Here is a 23,576-nt window from a genome sequence, read left to right as displayed (position 1 = left end):
TGCCCTGTTTGTTCTCTTTCATTATAGATCAGCATAAGAGTGGTCACTAATAGCCACGTGACACAGCCGATTCTAGTGTCTTGAAATCTCCTCTGCCAATGACATTAACTCAAAACTCTTCAATTTCGCCTCCGGCAGATTTTTTAGGACAAGGGCCAAAAGCAGCCACATTCTTTGTCAAAATATTCCAAGAGTGGTCTCTAATATTATTCTCTGAATCCGCCTGAGCTGGGTCCCAATACTCCACATCACCTCTGTCTTCTGTATTCATACTAGAATGGCCCAGTGAGTGCTGCTTAATATGTTCAACCACTTTCCAGTCCAAAATCCCATGTCTTCCATTCTCCTTCAAATAACAACATGATCAGGGCTATCACCACAATACACCACTCTCTGGTACCAACTCTGTCTAATTCACTATTCTGTTGCTGTGAAGAGACACCGTGACCAAGGCAGTGCTTATAAAAGAAAGTATTTAATTGGAAGTCTGCTTACAGTTTCAGAGGATTGTTGTCATGGGGTGGGGGAATTATGGCACAAAGGCAGGCACGGTGCTGGAGAAGTAGCTGAGAGTTCTACATCCCAATCCAAGGTAGCAGGCAGAGAGACAGACGCTGGGCCTAGTGTGGGCTTTTGAACCATCAAAGCCCATCCCCAGTGCCACACTTCCTCCAGCAAGGCCACACCTACTCCAACAAGGCCACACCTCCTATTCCTTCCCAACAGTCCACCATCCCATTCAAATATATAAACCTATGGGGGCCTGTGGTGGTATTGTGTTCCCCAAAATATTGTGCACTCTAATAAACTTATCTGGGGTCAGAGAACAGAACAGCCACAATATTAAACATAGAGGTTAGGCAGTGGTAGCACATGCCTTTAATCCTAGCATTCCAGAGGCAGAAATCCCTCTGGATCTCTGTGAGTTCAAGGCCACATTGGAAACAGCCAGGCATGGTGACTCATGCCTTTAATCCCAGGAAGGGAGCCTTTAATCCCAGGGAGTGATGGCAGAAAGCAGAAAGATATATAAGGCATGAGGACCAGAAACTAGAAGCTTTTAGCTGGTTAAGCTTTCAGGCTTTGGAGCAGCAGTTCAGCTGAGATTCATTCTGGATGAGGACTCAGAGGTTTTCAGTCTGAGGAAACAGGATCAGCTGAGGAACTAGTGAGGTGAGGTAGATGTGGCTTGTTCTGCTTCTCTGATCTTCCAGCATTCACCACAATAACTGGCCTTAGGTTTTATTTTCATTAATAAGAACCTTTAAGATTCATGCTACAGGGGCCAAGCTCATTAAAGCCACACAATGATCTTAATGTGTTCTTGAATCTGGTCTGATAATATTTTATTGAGAGTTTTTCTATATTCATTTGGGAAATTGGTCTGTATTTCTCTCTCTCTCTGTGTGTGTGTGTGTGTGTGTGTGTGTGTGTGTGTGTGTGTGTTATATGGGGGGGTATGTGTGGTGGGGGGGTAGGGGGGGTGTTGTGTGTGGTATATGTGCTGTGTGTGTGTGTATGTGTACGTGTGTGTATTGTGTGTGGTATATGTGCCGTGTGTGTGTGGTGTGTGGGGGATGTATGGTATGTGTGTGGGTGTATGGTGTGTGTGTGTATGTGTACGTGTGTGTATTGTGTATGGTATATGTGCCGTGTATGTGTGTGTGTGTGTGTGTGTGTGTGTTATATGTGGTGTGTGTGTGTGTGTGCCTTTATCTGATTTAGGTGTTGTTATGGTTTGAGTGTGGAAGGTTCCTCAGGGTCATATGTTAAACACTCCCTAGATGGTGGTTCTGTTTTAGGAGGTTGTGGGGCCTTTGTCAGGTGGGGCCTTGTTATAGAAAAGAGGCCATTGGAGAGCAGGTTTTGGAGGTAGTAGAATTGTCCTACACTAGCTCAAGTTCTCTCCATTTCTAATAGACCAAGATGGGAGGAATCCCGCCCACACGTTCCACCGTGCTTCCCCCACCATAAGGGACTGTACCCTCTCAAACTGAACCAAAGTCAATCCATCTGCCCTGGAGTCGGTTATTTTTGTCTGACATTATGTCACAGGAATGTGAAAAGTAATTAATTCAGGCACTGGGATAACATTGGCTTTGTAGAATGAGGTTGGGATATTCTCTCTCTTTCTATGGCATGGCATCATTTGAGGAGCTCTGATGTTAATTCGCTAAAGGTCCATCCATCTCTGAGATTCCCTTGTTAGGAAAATCCTTACTGTCTCACCCTCATTCTCCTTATACTTCTGTTTAGGTGGTTTCTGGCCACTTGGTTTAATGCTAGGTCACGTGTTTCTAGGAATTTATCCGTGTCTTCTAAAGTATTCTCTAATGATCCTCTGGATTTTGTTGGTATCTGTTATAATGTCTGTGTCCATCCCCCTACCCCCTACCCCCGCTAGTCATCTATAATTTTTTAATTGTGTGTTTGCTAAGAGTCCCAGGGGTCTCTGCAGCTCCTAGAATAAGGAGCTATGGGAGGCAAGATGGCAGTTCAGCTCAAAAGGACTCAGTATCCAGTGTTGGCTCAAACTTCGGAAGTCTGACCCCCAAGTGGTTTATTTTAGGCTTATTTAAGCACAGCGCAATCTGGTGAAAACTATTCTTGTGATGATTAACTAAGTCCCAAGTGAACATCAAAGCATACTCAAATCTCTTTGAGGAACAAAGGATGTTAAATACAGATCCGATGTGACTACATCGAAACTCTGTGTAAAGTCCATGTGACATCCCCCATAAAGGCGGGTTCTATAGATTGACTGAGAAAAACAAGTTTATGAGAAGGGTCTGGAGGAGACTCTGGGGCCAAGACAGTCCCCTGCCACACAGATGACGCAAAGATCACAAGGCTAGAAAGCACGCCTGCCCCAGACTTTGGGGCAGAAAACAAATTTTGCATTCTTTCCTTTGAAGGAACAACATGGTGTGCTTAACATCCCAGGTTCTCCTAGTGAGCATCTGGGAGCACAGGGACCTCTGTGCCCCTACCAAAGAGTTTGTAATACTGTGTATCATTTCAAAGAGCCAACTCTTCAATGCCCTAGTTATTTTCGTTGTTTTTATAGTCCCCGTTAGGTTTATTTCTTCCCCAGTCTTCAGTCTATCTCTTCGCTGGGTGGCTGGCTTGTCCCTCTTCTGTAGGAGCTTGAGATCCCATCACTGAGTTTTTTATTTATTTCTCTTTCTGTTTGTTGTTGTTGTTGTTTTCATATAAGCACTCACCCGTGAACCTCCCTTTTAGAACCACCTTTGCTGTGTTCCAGGAAGTCGTGTTTTCGTTTTCATTTGATTTTTAGGCATTTTTTAAAAATTTCCCCCACAGTTTCTTCAGCAATGCCTTCAAGAGCATACCATTTAACCACCATACGTTTGTGTCGTTTCTATAGTTTTTCTTGCTATTTATTTCTAGTTTTGTTCTATTATGGTCTGATAAGGTGCAGTGCATTCATTTCAGGTTTTTCTGCACGTCCTGACTTGCTTTATGAACTGAAAATGGAACCTGTTTTGGAGAAAGCTCCGTGGCAGCTGAGGGGATGTAGTTACAGATGCTGAAGCTTGCTTTGGGTTTCTGCTGCTGGGCATATTAACCTCTGCCCTTTCACTTTCAGTCTGTGTGGATCCTGGCCAGTACATGTGTGTCGTTTTCTTTTTCCTTTTTTCCAACAGGACTATTCTGTTAGATTGCTTGCTTAGGCTTGATGTATCTCAGACTTACATTTTAAATTTAACTTTTGAATATCATGTAAACTTGTCAGAAATGATTCAACCATACAATGTTGCCATTGTTTGTAGAATTGTTTGTTGTGTTCATATTGTACATACACGTATCTACTAGAGAAAACATAACAGCTCTAGTATAAGTCAGCCAACACCATGGGGCTGTATTATGTACCTGCCTTTGCTTTTTACTCACTGATTATGAAAGTAAGTCTTTTGAACTCTTTAACAGTGAATCACTTTAAAACTGAATGGAGCCAGGCAGTGGTGATGCACACCTTTAATACCAGCACTCAGGAGACAGAGGCAGGTGAATCTCTGAGTTCAAGGCCAGCTTGATCTTTCAGGTGGATCCCTGAGAACAAGTTTAAGGACAATCAGGGTTACAAAGAGAAACTCTGTCTCGGGGGGGTGGGGGGGGGGATAACTGAATGGAATTGCTCTTCTTGTGTGGTTATGTTGAATAAATCTCCCCTTTATGATTTTCACTAAATAATAATAATAATAATAATAATAATAATAATAATAAAATAATGGATGAGTTTCATATTTCCTAAAGTAGTATCATTCACATATACATAAAAATAATTGCCAGCAAAAGGAAGTCAATAGCTCTGGTTTTTGCAGGCTCTCCTGCCAGGATTGACTTACCTGTAATGTGAACTCTAAACACTTGTCAGTGTTCTCAACTTGGCTTGCATTGTCTTCAGGAAGAGTAGGTTTCTTATAGGCAATAACTCAGTCATGTTGTAAATCCAATCAGCAAGTCTGTGTCCTTTAGTTAGAGAATTGAGACCATTTATACTTAGTTTGTTGTTGAGACATATTTGCTGATTCCTACAGTTGGGTTTTTGTCATTGTGTTCCGTTTAGACAGTGTTATTTTCTTCTCCCTTATTCATTTCAGAGCTTTGCTTGTTTACTGAGCTGGGCAGGTTTGATCATTTCCTACTTCTCATTCGTTCATCTGTTTCTTTGATGAAACTCACTCTGTTCTGAGCTCCTGGATCTGTGAGTATCTTTCTTCCCCTTCTTTAAGTATCTTCTGCAACACTGCCTGGTAGTCATTGAATTCCTTTGGTTTGTGGTTATGTTGGAAAGTCCTCCATTGATTTTTAAAGGTAAAATTGGTGGGCACGGTAACCTTGGTTGGCAGTTACTTACTCTCAGAGCTTAAAAGAGGGCTTGAAGCTTCTGCCCTGAGAAGTCTGATGTCAGTTGGCATTTTTCTCTTGAGTGTCCAGCATTGTATCTTTGTTCTTTAGTCCTGGCTTTTTAACTATAATGGCGCTGAGTTAGTCTTTCTTAGGCATGTTATTTGGAGTTCTACATTACTCTTGTTCATGGATGCCCTCTCTTTCCCTGGATTTGGGAGTTTTCTGCTATATTTCTCACTGAATAGTTTTTTTGTGCCTTCCATATTCTGGCCCTTTTCCCACCCACCGGTTCTCATATTTGGTTTTGTGGCTGTGCCTCAGAATTCCCACAAGCTGTGGCCATACTTAATTGTTCCTTTTATTTGTCTCTGAATATAATACCTCCTCCACCTCGTGTTAAATTCCTAATATTTTTTTCTACTACTTGCCCTAGTCTGTTGGTGGTTCTTCCTTTTCACTGTGCTCTATGGGATACACTCAGGTTTTTGTTTCCAGCATTTCTGTTCGGCTGGTGTTTTGTTGGTTGCTTTCAGACGTTCAGCTTTCTTGTTGAACTCCTCTTCAGTATTGCTGACTTTCCTGCCCAGGTTCTCAGGTGCCTTCTTACTTCTTGATCTGCCTGTGTGAATCCACTTTGATGACACTTAATACTTTTTGATTAATAGTTTGGGCTATTAACTATTTCCATGTCTTTGATTTAGGAGTTGAAGAGGCATGGTCTTTTGGAGGAGTTACAATGCTTTGCTTTCTCACGTTTCTTATGTTTCTGAGCTGTGATTTGCTCATCTGTTGGGGTACTTGTCTCTTCCAATTTTGGAGTCTTCCCAGCTTTTCTCTTTGAGGGTTTAAACCCAGGTACCACGCAGAGAAGAGAAAACGAACTACTACAACAGCAGCGACACCAAACCAGATAAGGAAACACAGTGAAAAATCAATTAAAGCAAACGGCCACGCCACCAATAACCCTAGAAAAGAAAATGGCAAAAATGTTGTAGCTAGAGTAAGCAGTGAACGTCAAATGATTAAAGTAGACAATAAAGTATGTATATGATAACAATAAAGAATGAAACAAGCCGGGCGGCGGTGGCGCACGCCTTTAGTCCCAGCACTCGGGAGGCAGAGCCAGGTGGATCTCTGTGAGTTCAAGGCCAGCCTGGGCTACAAAGCGAGTCCCAGGAAAGGCGCAAAGCTACACAGAGAAACCCTGTCTTGAAGAAAAAAAAAAAAAGAATGAAACAAAGGAAGGGGACAGGAAAGGGAGAGAGGAAGGTTAAATAAAAGAAAATAAGAAGGCAAAGAAGATGAGGAAGAAGGAGGGAGCAAGGGATAAAAATCTGAACAAGAAAGAGCAATTTTTAAATAACATTAGATAAAGGTCAAGGGGGTTGAAAAATGCAAACACTTTTAAAACGTAAAAAACCTAGAGATCTGAGTTTTATTTCTGGAGCCTACATAGAGGTGGACTAGAAAGCCAGCTCCACAAAAATGTCCTCTGACCTCTACACACATATCTTGGCACATGTGCCCATGCGCACACACTAATATTTTTAAAGACTTATTTTAATTTATTAATGTGTGTGTGTGTGTGTAGGTGCCCAAGGAGGCCAGAAGAGGGCGCTGGATCCCTAAAGCTAGAGCGACAGGTGGCTGTGAGCTGCCCAGCATGAATTCCGGGAGCTGACCGTGGACCCTCTGCAAGAGCAGTATGCGCTCTTAAGTGCTGAGCCATCTCCCCAGCCTCCAACTCTTCTGACCTTTTTGCTAATTTTGTAACAAACATACATGAGGTTTTGCAGCCCCCCCACCCACCCACCCCCCGGGGAGGAGGGCCAGAGCACAGACTAAGGCTCATTCCCGTTTCCCTGTACAGCTTCTTTCTCCATCCTCTCTCTCAGGAATCCTGCTGCTCCTCTCTCTTCCTCTTTGGAATAAAATCCACCTTCTGTCACTGTGACACCTTTCATTCACAGTCACACACGGGCGGCTTCTAACATGTCACCTTAGTCAGAAGTCTAATTTTCAAGAGATCTTGATTTTTTTTTTTTTTTCACAAAATTTCTCCCTGAGTGTTGGGGAAAACCCGACATCCTGTCTGCACTTTCTCACTTCAGTCACCGAGGGAGCCTGTGACCTTGGAGAGGCGTGGGTGGCTCCAACATCAAGCAGCTCTGTGGCTGTAGCCACCAGCAGGGCATCCCCCGAACCAAGGAGGCCCTGACACTCTCTATCTAGAGGTGGCCTCCATTTCCACAGGCTGGGGCTCAGCCCCCAGGCTGCCTGCCCCCGCCCCCCATTAGATATTGTCAACAATCCCAGCTGTCATGCCGGGTCCCCTGGCCAACAGTCACAGATCAGGACTCCCACAGCCACCTCCTCATCCTCACGTCCTCTCCTCAAGCAGCTAAGGGAATTCAGGGGAAGACTCTCCTGGGGAAGATTCATTTGTTACAAAAGCTACTGCAAAGCGTCCAGGTGAGAATGAGTAAAGAGAGGTGTGGGGAAGGAAGGAAGCGTCCCTGCCCTTTCCAGGTACTCCCAATCTCCAGAAACTTCTCTGTGTTGAGCTATCGAGGAAGCTCTGTGAACTCTGACATTTCTGGTTCCTGTGCAGATGCAGACTCTTGTTGTTCAAATCTTAGATGGTCTTTTAATAAAATAAAACACTCAGAGCCAGAGATCAGGGTGAAAGCTGAAAGATCAGAGAAGCAGAACAGCCAGCCACTCGCTCTTGCCTCTACGAAATCCTCAGCCTCCAGAGAGTGAGTTCCTGTTTCCTCACACCTTATATACCTTTCTCTGCCCTGCCATATTACTTCATGGGATTAAAGGCCGTGTGTGTTTCCCAAGTAAAGGCATGAGATCTCAGGTGCTGTGATTAAAGGTGTGAGCCACCACTGCCGGACCTCTATGTCTAATCTAGTGGCTGGCTCTGTCCTCCGATCCTCAGGCAAATTTATTAGGGTACACAATACATCACCACAGACTCTATTTCATGCAATGGTCTGACTTGGGGAGCATCAAGGGCTGTCTGCTCAGGTGCTTCCCGGCCTCTATGCTCAATCATGTGTGTGTGTGTGTGTGTGTGTGTGTGTGTGTGTGTGTGTGTGTGTGTGTGTGTTTGCGCAACATTCCTCCCTCCAGGGCATTGGGCAAGAACTCTCTGTAATAAGGTGGATCTTATGACCCACCATGGGACAAGGCACATCTGAGGGTCTCTGTGCTCCAAGACAAAAAGGCAGGGAAAAACAAGGATTTCTGCAGCCTGCCTTGGGGAATGTGATGATTCATCCTTGCTGTTAACTTGGCACACCTGGGAACAGGGACCCTCAACTGAAGAACTGCTTCCATCAGACTGGCCTATGTGCATGTCTGTGGGGGCATTTTCTTGATTGCCATAGATGTGGGAGAGCCTAGCCTACTTTGGGCAGCACCATACCTAGGCAGGTGGGCCTGGGCTATGGAAGTAAGGCAGCTGACTGTGAACCTCGGAGAGGGCCAATAAGCAGTATTTTCCCACGGTTTCTGTTTCAAGCTCCTGCCTTGAATTCCTACTCTGGCTTTCCTACATGGCAGACTGTAACCTACAAGGTGAAATTAACCCTTTCCTCCCCCAAGTGCTTTGGTCATGGTGTTTATCACAGCAGCAGAAAGATGTCCAGGCCCTGAAAGATAATTCTAGATTTTGTGCCCTACCTTGGGGAGAGGGGCCTGTGAGCAAGGACCCAGGGATAAAAACAAAAGGTGTCTGTTGTCACACCACGCACTGATTGTAGCATTCAGGGATACCACGACCTCTTCTTGTTCTGATTACATCAGTCTTTACTCTTGGTTTAGCATGAGTCCATGTTCGCCTGTTTGCAGGTGCCCATGTGTGTGACTTAGAGGCCACAGGTCAACCTCGGGTGGCATTCTTCAAGAGGACACAGTGTTCTTGAAACACTTATCTGGAGCGTTGACTCCACTTGACTGGAGGTCACTGGTTAGGAAAGGCAGGTTGACCAGCCAATTGTAGGAATCCACCCCTCCCTGCCTCCCTAGAATTGGGATTACAAGCATGCCTCACCACACCCTGTTTTTTATGTGGGGGACTGTGACTTGAACTCGGGTCATTGCACTTTCCACAGTGAGTACTTTACCACCTGCGCTGGCGCCCTGGCCCTCAGAGAGTTTAACCTGACATTTTTGTGTTCAACCTCTGGCTTCCCCACGCAGCTGTTTCTCCGTTGGACTGGGTGGCAGGCTGAGTGGTTTTTGTCCCTGTCACATCCAGAGCTCTGCCCAGTGTGACTTGTCTTCCAGATTCTTCACTGCCACCCCAGTTCCAAAGGTTAGGGAGCCAGGACCCCTCCGTCCCTCCAAATGGAGGAGATGGCGCCGAGTGTGTGCCCTCTGCTGCTAGCATAGCCCTGTGTTTTCCGTTCCCTTGTCCTTCAGCTCCCGGCTTCCAGAACATGATTGCTGTTGCTCCCTCTTTTTAATCTCCTAAATATAGTTTTAGAGGAGGGACTTCTGTGTGGGTTTTTTTTTTTTAATCGCAAAATCAGATTCAATCCAGTGAGTTAACAAAGAGGCTCTCACAGCCGCGTCTGTAATAAGCTGTAAGTGGTATATTGATTTCATAGGACAATTTCCTGCATCACAGGAAAGTGGGGGGGGGGACCTCAGACATCTACCCCTACAGATGCTGCCCAGCCATCAAATGCAGGCAGGCAGCTGTGCCCAGCTGCACTGGCCTCTCTCCAGCCCCACCCAACAACACCCTGAGTGGGTAGGAACAGGTTCTTCAAATCATAGCACACACTTGTGTGGCAATGACCCTCATGAAGCAGACAGGGAGCTGGTTGTCTGGTCTCTGTTGTGGAGCCCTACACACATTGACTGTCCAGGCCGAGGTCTTGGGGTAGAAACGTGACCTCCAGTCAAAACTCATGGTGACAGAGAATTAGAGAGGATGATGTCCTAAGCTGCCTAGGCTCCACGGGAAAGGTGACTTTAGCCAGAGGCCCTATGAATGATATCCTGAACACGGGCCTGGGAGTGGGCTTTAAAAATGGACTAAGATTTGGATAGAGCAAGTAGGATTGGAGCTCCAGGCAAAGAGAAAGGGGTAGCAAGGGCTGGGGAGCAAAAACAGTGCTTGTGTTCTGAGGCTCTAGCCCAGCATCAGAAGACAGCCCATCTCAGGCTCCCTTAGCCTGTGTCCTATCCAAAAGATGGCTTGGTAAAGGCAATACATGCGGAATTGCCCAGCTCAATTGGTACACGCCACTCTCACCCTGTTCCATCTGTCCCCTCTCACCCTGACCACGCTTCCTCCCCGGCCCAGGAACTAGATGACATATACCAAGATGCAGCCAGCAATGTCTTACTGGCCCTCTGTCGGCATTCGTGGCCGGCAGTGGCCAAGCACTTGGAAACGGAGCTCCTGACGGGGGTCTTCCCACACCGCAGTCTGTTGTATGTGATGGGCGTCCTGTCCTCTCAAGGTATGTGCTGCCATAGGACGGGTCCGGGGCCTGGCAATGGAAGGAGACTGTGAAGGGCCTCTGGGACCACCCCTCCCCATGGCCATAGCTACACATGGGCCATGCAGGCTGCAGCCCTAAGGCCCTGCAGTCCGGCTAGCCCTCTCAGCAGCCCTGAGCTCCATGCCCCATGAGCCTTCAGCAGCCCTGGCCGCGCTAGGGACCTTCCCACGGACGAGGAAAGGGCCTCTGCACCACTGTCCGATAGATTCACATTGCTGTTGGTCCAGGAGTTGGCCCAGCCCCTGTGAAGATGCCGCTCGGCCTTGACCCTCCCATGTAGCGGCTGTTTCATTGGCCCCCTCCCTTGGCCGCACAAGGAAGATGAGAATCCCAGCTCAAAGAAGTAGTGTTGATGGCCAGGGTCACTCAGGCTGCCTTAACTTGGACCCTTAGCTTCTCCCTGCTCTCATTCATTCATTCATTCTTTTCACAAGCATATATATACTACCCTTATAACTGCCCAGGTTGGAAGATGCTAGCCTGTGACAGGGGACCAGCTACCCGGAAGGCCACTGTAGGGCTACCCAGAGGACTTCCTGTAAGAGGAAGCCATATCTAACCAGGCTTTCAGAGCAACAGGTCAGCAGCTGACAAGTTCAGGCAGAGGGGAGGGGGAGGTGCTCCAAAGATGTTCTGGAGAGTTTGTGCTCAAGCCTGGGACCAAGCAGAATCTTGCTTAGCTCACCCTATCCTTCTTCAAACTAGTAGACTGGGTGGGGTCCCTTCCAATGCAGAGGGACCCCAAAGCAAGATCTTCCTACATGGTAGAATTTCCAAATTTCCCAAAAGGCTTTTGAGCCCCACAAAGTGTTCCTTCCCAGCCTTATTTTCCCATATTTGAAAGGACCACAGCACTCCCCCAAAGGGCCATGCTTCAAAGGGCCCCTCCATTTGCTAGTGGAAAACAAGGTTCAGAGAAGGCAGGCAGCCTGCCTGGGCACAGCATGCAGGGAGTGTCAAGGTTCCAGCCCAGCTCTCTGGACCCTGATCCCCACGCCAGCTCACGTTCTTCCTCCTGGAGACTGTCCTACCCTACCCTGTTCCCGGTGGATCCCACCAGGCAGGAGTCGGCTGGTGTCTGAGGGACGTGTGAGACCTGGCCTGTAACCCACCCGCTTCTCCCACAGAGGAGCTTCTCAAGAAAGAAGACCGAGAGAGCTGGAAAGAGCTACTGTCCCAGGTACAGAGGGAGCCTGTTACCCCCAGACCTTCTGAGGGACATCAGTGAGGGAGAGACAGCGAGTTCACATGGGAGACCCCGCTGTGGTCTTGGAGGAAGAAAGGAAAGGAAAGGTGGGAAGATAAAGGCGCGGGAAGGAGGAAAGGGAGATAGGGATGGCAGGGGCTGTAGACAAAGAATTTCCACTTAGAGATAAGCACATAGCATAGGGACAGGGGTGGCTTGATCAAAGTCCCTGGAGGAGCCAGGATTTAAATCGTGGTCACTAGATACTCAGCACAGAGCAGAGGCTCAACACAGACAAACTCTTGCCACTCACACTTAGGGGACCAGAAAGGGCACAGGGGCCAGAGTGAAGACCTAGAAAGGACAGAGAGAGGCTGGGGTCAACTGTGACAATATCAGAAGCAGTTTCAGGGCAGGCCTATCTGTGACCCTCTCCCAAGTGAGCAGCTTGGACTGGGTTCGAGTCCAAGGTCAACTACTCACAGTGTGGCATGGGCTGACTTCCTTTGCCTCTCTGTGGCTTGGTTTGCTCCTCTGTGAAATGGGGTTAGAGGTGGTTGTGAAGGGCTTACCCCCCACTCCCGACGTTGGTCATCAGCACTGTGGCAGGCAGAGAAGCTGGAGTGAATTGGGAGGTTGTAACAGAACAGCGAGGACTGAAAGACCAGAGACATCACCAGCCACGTTCATCTGATTGGCATCCCTTGCTGCTATGAATAGGACTTGCCTCCCTCCACCACACGCTGGCTGCCTGTCAACATCTCATAAATTCCAAGGGACTGAAACCAAACAAGACTTTCTATGACCAAAACATAAACTAGAGGTCAGTGTTAAAATATATCCAAAAACATTCCAAATGCTTGGAGGTTAAACAACTCTCTTCTCAGTAAAACGTAGGGGAAAGACATCTGAAGGAAAATTAAATTAGAAAATATTTTTGAGTGTTAATGAAAACACATGTGAACATCCTGAGATACAAAACTCTTTTTTTTTTTTTTTTTTTTTTTTGGTTTTTCGAGACAGGGTTTCTCTGTGTAGCTTTGTGCCTTCCCTGGATCTCACTCTGTAGCCCAGGCTGGCCTCAAACTCACAGAGATCCACCTGGCTCTGCCTCCCTCCCGAGTGCTGGGATTAAAGGCATGCGCCACCACCGCCCGGCAACAAAATGCTTTTTATTTTCGAAAGGGTATAAAACTCCATGGTTGGAAGCTACCAAGGGATAGCAAACTAAACCCAAAATCAACAGAAGGAAGAAAAAAAATGCACTCAGAATGCAGAGGCAGGATGAATGCCCTATGCATGAGGCTAGCCTGGTCTACCTAGCAAGTGCAAAGAAAGGAAAGCAAGTTCCTGGGAAAGGTCCCTGGACTGGTTACGAGGGGGAAATGTCACTTTCAGCAAAGAATAATTAACAACAGCACAAACACATTGCGTAGGAAAGGATCCCCTGCAAAACACAGACTACCAGAACTGGAACAAGAAGAAACAGAAGGTCTCAGTGGTCCTGCGTCTATCTACTAAAGAAATGAGAATCTATGTGAACCTTCCTGCTCAAAGCCAAGCCCGTTTTGCCAGCTCTGCAGCGAGCAGGCCAGCCACTGAAAGGACATACTTCTAGAAGAGTAAAGAACTTATTCATTGGCTGCCTAGCAAGTGGACACAGGAAAGCAGGTCTGAACTCCACCAACCAGGCCTGTGGAGAGGTGACTGGGTCACACTTCATCCCAAGGCCCTGTTAGGTATCACCACAGTCAGCTGACAATGACTCAGCAGGTGTGGGGGCGGGGCGTCTATTTGGGACATTGGGTGCCTTGTTCAGGTTTCCCGCCAAGTTTTGCTTCCAGCAAAGAAAACCCCCAGTTCTGCCGGGAGGGATCCTGTGCAGTTCTGCAGAGCCCGCACATGCCTACAAAAAGTGCACAGCAGCCATCTTGCTCCAGCCTCAAAAATGGAGACACCTAGGGCTGGCAGAGCCATGTCTCCAGCCATGTCTGGAGATCTGAACCCATGACTCAGTGTCCACCTTAGGAAGCCAGACAAGGAGAACCCTCCTGAACTCAAAACAATCAAAAACAACCAAATTCTACTTTTAAAAAAAAAATGAAGTTCTGGTGCAGGCAACAGCATGGATGGATCTCAGAAATACTCACACTTAGTGAAAAAAACATCAGATACCCAGAAGCACACGGCGAAGGACCATAAATACATACAATACCAGAAATTCCACTGTTTCATCATCATCATCATCATCAATTAAATGTATTTTTAATTTATTTTTATTTTGTGTGTATGGGTGGTCTGCCTTCATGTAGGTTTGTGTATACCATGTGCGTGGTATTTTCAGAGACCAGAAAATGGCAATTAATTCCCTGGAACTGGAGTGACAGATGGTCGTGAGCCACCATGTGGGTGCTGGGAACTGAACCCAGTTCTTCTGGAAGAGCAGTCAGTGCTCTTAACCACTAAGCAACCTCTCTGATCCATATATATTCGTGTGTGTTTATGTGTGATGTGTGTGCAACATGTATTATATATACATATATATGTTACACATCTATATGTGTACACATGCACTATATGTTGCACATATTCTATATTACATATATATTATATGGTCCATATATATTAATTGAGAATAAATAGGCTTCAACATTTCAAATATTTAGTTTTTTCTAAGTGCAGTGGTGCCTGCCCTGTCTAATCCCTGGCTTCTCTGAACAAAGTGTATAGCACACTCACAAACAGAAACACCCACAATGCCTCTGCTGCCGAGACAGTCCAGTATGCACAAATCCCATAATCCATGCCACATCCACTTGGGTCAGACTGGGCCATACATTGAGGAGACTGCAGAGCTGTAGGGAGGAAAACGTTTAATTTTCTGAATTTTGAAATTTGCCTTGCAGACAAGAGGCTCTGATACTAACACAGTGAGCAGACAGAAGGGAGTGGGAGACAAGGCAGGAACCCACACACACACACACACACACACACCAGCTTCTGGGTAACCTGGAGGCTTCCCAGCAGCCATAGTGCTCTGAGATTGAGCTGGCATCTGTTCTGTATCCTAGAAGGCAGGGAGAGGACCAAGAGCAGGGCCCAGGCCAGACAAGCAGGCTTTAATCAGATTCTGAGATCTGTGGAGAGCAATTGCCATCCCAGTGATGGGCGAACCAAGGCTAGGGATGACACAGACATCCCTACCTACAGGGGGCGCTCTAAGTTAGTCTTCTGCCCTGCAAGACAGTCCTCCTTGGGTTCACAGTGTCTCTAGTTTAGGACTTCTTTGGGATACATTCCTAAAAGTTTAGTTGCTTAGACAAATGTATTTTAGGTTTTAATTGATGTCAATATTGTTTTTTTTTAACTGCTGTTGCCAAAACTTTCACACATACACACACAAAAAGCTGTCAATTCCGTCACCCTGCCACCAGAGAATGCTTCCGTTCGGTTACAGCTCTGCTAGGCGTTCTCAGTGCTGTGCACACAGGGCCTTGGTGAACATAAGAGACGGTACTCCCAAGCTGTAGGGGGCTGCTGCCTGCTGACACTTGTACAGCGGCTTCTTTTATAAGCAAGAAGTATACTCCAATAATGATCAAAGGAGTGGATGCATAAGCCAGCAACAGAGTCATTTATCATGATCAAGGACTACACACCTCACCATAATTGTGTGTGTCGGGTTTGACAGGTCTGGTGGCACATAAGCCTGTTCCCACCAGCGTCTCACTACATTAACACACACACACACACACACACACACACACACACACACAAAAATGTGAGCAAAGACACTACAACATATGCAATAGAAATCTCCCAGATCCATTTAACTTAACAGGACCAGATTGTCTATGGTCCACAGTTGATGGAAATGACATTATACATCCGGTCTTTATGCAATCTTGGCCCAAGTTATGCACTACTTTAATTTCCATTTCTTTAATATTCGTTATCTATTTATTTGGGGGAGATGTATGGAACATTACACCAGTGTGTTCGTGTGCACGCCCATCTGGACATCAGGTCTCTTTCTCTATTGCTTTCTGCCTCACTGTCTTGAGGATCTTTAAACCCGAAACTCACCGTTTCAGCAAGGCTGGCTGACTAGCAAGCTCCCAGAATCCACCTGGGGTCATTCCCCCTGACCGCCAGTGCTAGGAATACGGACACATGCAGCAGTGCCTGCTTTGTTTGTTTGTTTGTGTTGTTTTGTGTTTTGATGTGGGTGCTGAGGATTCAAACTCAGGTCCTCAAGCTTGCCCAGCAAGTTCCCTGAGCCACTGAGCCACAGCCTCAGCCTCCACTCTCCACGTCTTAACTATCCGACAGGTTGAGTTTATGCCACCTTCATCCCATGTCACCCCCTTGGTCATTTTCAAATGGGTTGTCATAGTTACTCTCCAGTTGCTGTGAAGAGACCCTATGACCAAGGCAACATATAAAGGGAAGCATGGATTTGGGGGTCAGAATGCAGTTTCAGAAGGTCCGTGACCATCGTGGCGGGGTGCATGGCAGCAGGCAGGCACACATGGCCCTGGAGCATTAGCTGAAAGCTTACATCTGGTCCCCAAGCAGGAGACAGAAGAGAGAGAAAACTGGAAATGGTGTGGGCTTTTGGAACCTCAAAGCCCATCCCCAGAGACACACCTCCTCCAAAAAAGCTATACCTCCTAATCCTTCCTAAATAGTTCCACCAACTGGGGACCAAGCATTCACATATATGAGCCTAAGGGGACCATTATCATTCAAACCACCACATTCCACTCCCTGGTCCCCACAGGCTTGTAGCCATATCATAATGCAAAATGAATGTAATCCAACTCCAAAAGACACCATAGCTTTTCACAGTCTCAATACTGTCGAAAAGTCTAAAGTTCAAAGTCTCTTCTGAGACTCAAGGCAATCTCTTACTTGTAACCTTTGTGAAATCAAAAAGCAAATTACAGAGTTCCAACATGCCATTGTACAGAATATACATTACCATTCCAAAAGAGAAGAAAGGAACATCTTATTCTCAACGGTATCTTTCAACTTCATTTATGTTTATTAAACAAACTTCTTTGAACATCTATCAATATTTTCTAAGACTGGGGAGGGGGCGGTTTTAAGAGGATGTCCCTAACACCAGAAGAATGTTGGAGACAAAAACCTCAGACTTGTTGATTTGTGGAATCTGGGAACATTGGAAATGAAGATTCCATCATTACAGCCAACCTACTGAGTTAGGATGGGGACTTCCAGAATCCTGTATCTAGAAAGATGTTGCATTTATTCTTGAACACTCATGTCACTAAGAAATAGTGGAGCACCTACCACAAGCTGCCACCCTGCCAGGCACTGAGAACACACTTTAAATGGAACAGTCCTGCCTATGATGCCCACCCTGTCTCAGGGCCACTTTCACTGACATACCTGGTCTGAGCCCTCAGCTCATGCTGGGAAAACAGCCTCCCAGGCTTGTGGGTATCCTGTACACATCTGGGGGTACCTTGAAGAATGTGTTCCCCATCTCTGGGATCCGTCCAATAAGCAAAAGAGCTGAGTCCTGGAAACCCGGGGGATAGGGGGTTGAGGGGGTGGGGTCGGGGCTCTCCAGCTAGGGGTTGAGGGGAGTGCCTCCATCCCTGCCTGCCCCACCTGCTCACAGATGGCCAGAAAGTCGGTGCCGTTCCTGAACACAGATGTGTGGTCCAAGGAATTGCTGTGGAGCCTTACCAAGTCTAGCCGGACGCAGCAAGAGCACACCCCAGAGAAGGTAGGCCCACTGCCCCCAGGGACCCCAGCCTGTTCACCACACAGGCCCATGGGTTCTGTCATAGGATACGGGGCGGGGGAGGGGGCTTGAAAGAAATTGGTGGGGCTAAAGGGAGCAGGAGCTAAGCCTGGGCAACTGGCCTAGGAGTATCTCCCTCCCTCACCACAGGCTGGGGTTTAAGGCCACCCTGGGGCAAGATGGGAAGGGTAGCCATAGGGTCAAGAAATGCAGGGAAGTTGGCCATAGGAGCTCAAGCCAGGTGGGTCCCTGGGTCCCGCTCAGGACAGGATGTTGAAACCCACCAGGCCTTCCTGTTCACCTACTATGGGCTAATCCTTCAAGCTGAGGAGGACAGCAGTAACATCAGGACACACCTCAAAACCCTCTTGGAAACATCTCACCAGTGGCCTAAGCAAAGGGAGGTAAGGGCCCAAGAGGGGGGGAGGTGGGAGGTGTAGGTAACGACCCAAGCAGGGGGAGGTGAGGGCCCAAGCTGGGGGGTAGGGGGTGGGGGAGTGAGGGCCCCAGTCTCTTTTGATCATCTAACTGCCTAGCCCAAACCACAGATTTAGATATGGTCACACACTAAGCCCTAATCCTGGTCATAAAGTGACTTGTACTGGTCACCTACTGTCCCTGATCTCCATCACACACTGAGCCCAGACCCTGGTCATACTCAGCCTTGTCCCTAGTCACAAAATGAGCCTTCGACTTGGTTTGACTTTGAACTGTGATCATCACACACTGATCGTTGGTTCCTGCTCACACACTAAGCTCCTATCCTCATCGCACACTGAACCTTGATCCTATCGTAGACAGACCCCTGATCCCCATCCCACACTGAACTTTAATCCTGTCACATATGAAGTCCTGACCCTGGTCATACACTGAGTTCTCCTGAGTCTGGTCACATACTGAGTCCCCATCCTGGCTATACACTGATCCTTTATAATTCTCATACAATGGGTTTTCATTCCAGTCATACTCTGAGTCCCGATGCTAGTCACAACCTCGGCCCTCATCCTGACTACATGCTGAGCCCCTGATCCTCTTCATGGGCTCCAATCTTAATCATACTGTCAGAGGCCTGACCATGAACACACACTGAGGCCTGATCCTTGTCGTATACTAAGCCCAGATGGTGGTCACGGACTCTAATCCTAGGCACATGCTGAGCCTTCATCTTGGTCACATCCTGACCTCTGGCCCTCATCACACAACTGGGCCCTGATCCTGGTCACACCCTGAGCCCTGATCACAGCATGAACTGACTCTGTCACAAACTGTAATCTTATCCCTGTCTTCTCATGCATATCTTCCTTCCTCCTCCTGAGCATGTCTGCTCAAAGCTGGCATGAGAGACAACCCCAAAGGCTTCCTTCCTCTCTACCTCTTTCCTCCACAACGCTACCCACCCGACTCCACAAGAGACACCTCATGGGGAGTGTCTCAGCTCTGAGTTGTGCATCCTAAAATGTGTGTGAGTCCCTGCCCCCTGCTGGTGGGCTGGGGAGGCACTGAGTCCAGGTCCCAGACTCAGGGGACTCCGCCCACAGGGCATTGCTCTCACAGTGGGGCTGGTTGCAGTACGCCACTTGGATGACGCCTGGGCCATCCTAGAACAGTTTGGAAGGAGCACTCCCATCAAGTGGAGCCTGCAGAACTTGTCTCTGAAGGTACCAATCAGGGCTCCTGGGGGTTCGGGGCCAGGGGCCGGAGGGTCATCAAATCCCACACGGCCGGAAGGGAAGCGTAATAACTACTGTAGGGTTATGGTTGTCACTGAGGCAAGGATTTATTTGAAAAGTGAGACACTTGGCCTGAGAGCTGCTTGTGGACACGGGAGGGGACGCCATGCTTCTGCCATTTTACTGCACCCTACATGATCCCCCTTGGAAGACACAGTGCCTGGGAACCATGCCACTGGGGTTCCTTGGTGGGGGAGGCCTCTGGACGCTCTTTGCAGGTCTGCTCATGGTTAACCCTGCAACCCAGAGAGAAGGCCAGGGGCCTCCGACGGGTCTTCGCATTTGGCGAGTGGCAGAAGCGAGGTGCATGCCTCAGACTCTCAGAGGGTACCTGGCACCTGATAAATAATATCACCATGCTAGCACTCTGGTGACATCTGAGGGGAGAGGTGACTCCGGGCCACACCCAAGCAGGAAATTCCACTTGGCCTGTGACTGTCTCTCTGGATAGGAGCATAATATTCCCAGGCCCCCAGAAGCCCACAAGGGTTATGGTGTGCCAGACTCTGTCTCATACAGTAAGAAAGGGGGTGTCAGGCTGTGGGGAAAGGGCTATCACAGGAGACACCCCAACTCTTCCAGTTCCAATAGAACCAAGTGTCTCAGTAAAACCAGTCCAACCCCCTAAAAAGCCATTTCCACTTCTCATTTGGTTCTCATTTGGTGAACCAAGACCCTCTAGACACCCCCCTCTCCCACCTTGCTGGGATCAGGGTATGCCCCTCTCACCACTCCCCAAGTCGACCGGGCAAGGCCTGACACCGAATCCACCCCTACCCGGCCCCACGGCCAGAGCCTCGAGGATCTTCGGTGGAAATGGGCTGGCAGCACCATCCTCCTCTCCTACGGCCAGATGGCAGCCAAGGCCAAGAGCCACATCCTGCCGTGGGTGGACAACATCTTGTCCAGGATGATCTTCTACTTCCGCTTCAGCTCCTGGGTACAGGTTGCCCCACTCACCACCACCCCCAGTCCTGCACCTCCCCGGCGGCGGCAGAGCCCGGATTCCAGCTCCGCCCTGCCCCGGTTCCAGAGTCAGAGAGGCCCAAGGCCACCTTTGGCCTATGCCCACCTCCCCACTGGCCCCAACTCCTGGAATCACACACACGCACACGCACGCACGCACGCACGCACGCACACGCGAACTCTTACAAAGCAAATGCTGGATTGTCACTTGGGGAGGTTGTTGGATGCGGAGAGGCCAGGGTTATGCCCGCCTCTTAAAGAGCACCATAGCCCAGGTTGTCGCAAGGGCCAGCAACAAGCCTTACCCATCAAGGCTGTAGCCACCGCTCCAGAAACCCTCACCGGCCCCTCTCTCGTGTTTTGACCAGGCTCACAGAATTCACGTGTTTAAAACAAGAGCCTGTGCCCCTTCCTAAAGTAAACGCCACTCATGAGCTCCCAGACCAGTCGTCTTTGCCACATCCCTCTGACCCTGACCCAACTGCACCTGGAGATGGTGGCCTTGGCCCTCCCTTCTTGCTCTCTCCCATAAGCTCCTGGGCTCTCAGCCTTACCTGTGCCCTGGGGCCTGACCTACACAGGATGAGACCCTGAAACAAAGCTTCCTTACGGCCATCATGATGCTGGTGGGGGCCATCAGCCGGAGCGAAGGTGCCCACAGCTACGAGTTCTCCCAGACTAGCGAGCTCCTGGAATGCCTGACGGTACGTGCCAGCCCCTTGGGCATGGGCAGCCCTCCTAGGCAGAGCCCCTCCCTCAGACCAGCAGCTTCTCCAGGCATGGGAAGCCCCCTCCCTCAGCCCATCCGAAATACTCCATGTCCCCCAGGTTACTTGAGTCTTGCTGGGACCCTCAGCAGACCAGGTATGCCCACATTGCAGCCAATGCCACTGAGGCCCAGAAAGGCTAGCACACTCCATTCTGCATGCTTTCTTGGCTCGGGTCCCAGACCAATCACTTAGGATCTTGGCTTCCTAGATAGATCCTTTGGGACAGTGGAACATGCACGAAAGACCGGGCAGTAGTGTCAGGGTCAAAGGGCATTGATTAAGACAGGGTGGCTCCTGTCCCCTGCCTGGGACCCAACAGCAAAGTGGAATGATTTCGAAGGAAGCAAGAGTCAGAGCAACCTGGAGCTAGTCCAGGGAGGGAGAGGCAGCTAGGACTCAAACCTGGCCTGTCCAATTCCAGAGGCCACGCTGGCTCTCTAAGGGGGGGATCAGGTCTCACTACCAGGTGGATAAAGACAGACAGCATCGTTGCCCGAGCTGCCTAGGGTGCTGAAATTCTGAGGTAGGGCTAAGATTTGGTATCAGAGGTGGAGTCAGCGAGGCCTGGACCTCTGCACCTTCTCCTGTGGCCTTACAGACGCTAATGGAGAAAGAGCCGCAAGACACACTGCTCACCAGCACCCGCCAGCAGGCCATCCACATTGTCGCCAGCCTTAGGTAGGTTACAGCCTATGGGGACTGCCTTGGCCCAAAAAAAAAAAGCAGCTCCCGGCCGAGAGGCTAGCTGGATAAAGTGGAAAGCGAGTCATACATCAAGGCCCTGCTGGTCAGAGCTTGGAGCTGAGCCACCCCGCAGGTCACAGGGGGCAGCGGGAAGGGGGCTGGAACATTTACCCTGAGCACAGCTACTCCACACAGGGAGCTGACTTCCTCCCCCAGGAAGGAAGCATCTAGAAGGAGGCCAAAAGGGAGCTGTGTCTAGCCCCAGCCAAGCTCCAGGGAAAGGGGAGTAAAGCTGGGTCCAGAGAGCTCAGGAGCCCCAGAGTTGGGGATGCAGGCCCCTGTTTATCTCTCCACCCACAGATCAGGGAGGAGGTTAGACCAGGGAGATCAGAGTTGCCTGCTCTCAGACCATAGCAGGCAATCCACATGACCCTTGGCAGGGGGGCAAACGGAGCTGGATGGGCATCCACTCGGACTGCATTCCCAGGTGCCTCGCCTCTGCTGGCCCTCACTGCATACGCACCCAATGCACAGTCACTGTTGATCCCTGGGTGCTTGGGGACTGTCAGGTCTCTTAGGACCCAGCTGGAAGCCAATAACAAACACCCCCGTTCTCCAAGCAAGACCCTGGAAATGGGATGCATACCACACATAGGGCTGGGACAGGTGCCGGAAGAGACTGAAGCAGGAAGTGAGAGATAGGAAGGAATATGACATCCTCGCCAGGCAGAGAAGTGTAGGAGCCCCGGCACTGCGTAAAAGAGGCTGATTGACAGCTGGTCGAGTACTGAGGCATGGAGTGGTCCTATAAGCCTGGCGCTTTGCTAGAGTCCAGGGCACGATCCGAGGCTGACTCAAGTTGGCTGAAAGGGGACTGTTAAGCAAAGTCGTGCATGGATGAGTCAGTGAGCCCTGCAGGTATCTGGCTGCAGGAACGGCACTTTCAACGGCCCTCAGCCGGCACGTGCTTGGGTTGACGGACCAGTAGTAGACTGGAGAGGTGGATGTGTACAGGAATCCCTGTGAGAAGCAAAAGGCTGTACGGTCTGCACGGTCAGGAAGGGGGTGTCTGAGCCCTGACCGCTGCCTTCCCGGTCCCAGGCCCTCAGGATCCCTCACCCTCCCAACAGTGCCCTGAGGCCACCCATGGATGTGGACAAGAAGTCCCGGCTCCTCTCCGTCTGCTTCCGCAGCATCTTTGCCCTGCCACTGCTGGATGCCCTGGAAAAGCACAGCTGTCTCTTCCTGGAGCCACCCAACATCCAGGTACAGCCTGCACAGCCCAGGGGACTCTCCGGCAGGACGTCAGGCTCAGTCTTCTGTGTGTGGCAGGGTGGGGAACATGGTCTGGCCACTCCACAAGCGTGGCGGAGGCCCTGCATAGTTGCCTAAAGACTCATTTGCCCACCTGGGGCATGGCCCATTATCATCATTTGGTCCGTGCTAAGGTAGGTGGCTTACCTGGTGTGTGCCTGTTCAGCAGCTCTGTACATAATGGTATATGCATGTCCTCCTTGCTGACCTAAAATCCATGTAGAATAGGAAACACAGAGGCACTCACCACTGTGTTTCCCTCCCTCCAAGCCCCATGGCCACCCAAGGAATTCACAGAAGAGAGGAAGGGATGAGTTCCCTGATATTGCAGGGATTGGTCCTGTCACACTAAGATGACTTATGGAGTGACCATCCTTGCAGGGTGGGCTCCATTTCACCACACCTACCTGCCTGGGTCACTATCAGGTCTCACCTGTAAACACTAAGCTGGCCCTGCTGGAAAGATGCTAGCCATGCCTCATAGCTACCACCAGAGGGCGCATGAAATTGTCAGGCATAGTCCCAGCCCCGTGTGACAGCGGCAAAAGGCAGGACAGCTTCGTGAAGTGAGTGCCAGGGGCACCAGGCCATCTGTGGACCCTCCCCACCTTCCCACAGTGGCTGGGGGGCAACGGGTACACATCTCAGGAGAAAAGAGTCAACAGCAGGAATGCCAATATCTGAACCTGACCCTAGGGCCCCTCCTCGTATTATACATCTGCGAAGCTGGGTCCAGGCTGCATCTGG

At 49.2% G+C, this 23,576-nt stretch overlaps 1 protein-coding gene across 2 annotated transcripts in view; it reads left to right on the top strand.

The window, feature by feature from the left end:
• The window catches only part of LOC114704665 (maestro heat-like repeat family member 5), a 75,409-nt gene that overhangs the window by 22,756 nt on the left and 29,077 nt on the right, over positions 1 to 23,576 (top strand). For both annotated transcript variants that reach the window (XM_037197547.1, XM_037197548.1), the window contains 9 exons: positions 10,202 to 10,361; positions 11,531 to 11,583; positions 17,240 to 17,347; positions 17,653 to 17,769; positions 18,904 to 19,023; positions 19,889 to 20,035; positions 20,643 to 20,765; positions 21,430 to 21,509; positions 22,646 to 22,781. In XM_037197547.1, the coding sequence (XP_037053442.1) occupies positions 10,202 to 10,361; positions 11,531 to 11,583; positions 17,240 to 17,347; positions 17,653 to 17,769; positions 18,904 to 19,023; positions 19,889 to 20,035; positions 20,643 to 20,765; positions 21,430 to 21,509; positions 22,646 to 22,781 (1,044 nt within the window). The remainder of the gene's footprint in view (positions 1 to 10,201; positions 10,362 to 11,530; positions 11,584 to 17,239; positions 17,348 to 17,652; positions 17,770 to 18,903; positions 19,024 to 19,888; positions 20,036 to 20,642; positions 20,766 to 21,429; positions 21,510 to 22,645; positions 22,782 to 23,576) is intronic.

This window comes from Peromyscus leucopus, chromosome 20 (assembly GCF_004664715.2).
Source record: "Peromyscus leucopus breed LL Stock chromosome 20, UCI_PerLeu_2.1, whole genome shotgun sequence".
Lineage (NCBI taxonomy): Eukaryota > Metazoa > Chordata > Mammalia > Rodentia > Cricetidae > Peromyscus > Peromyscus leucopus.
This window is presented reverse-complemented; position numbering and strand designations above follow the sequence as displayed.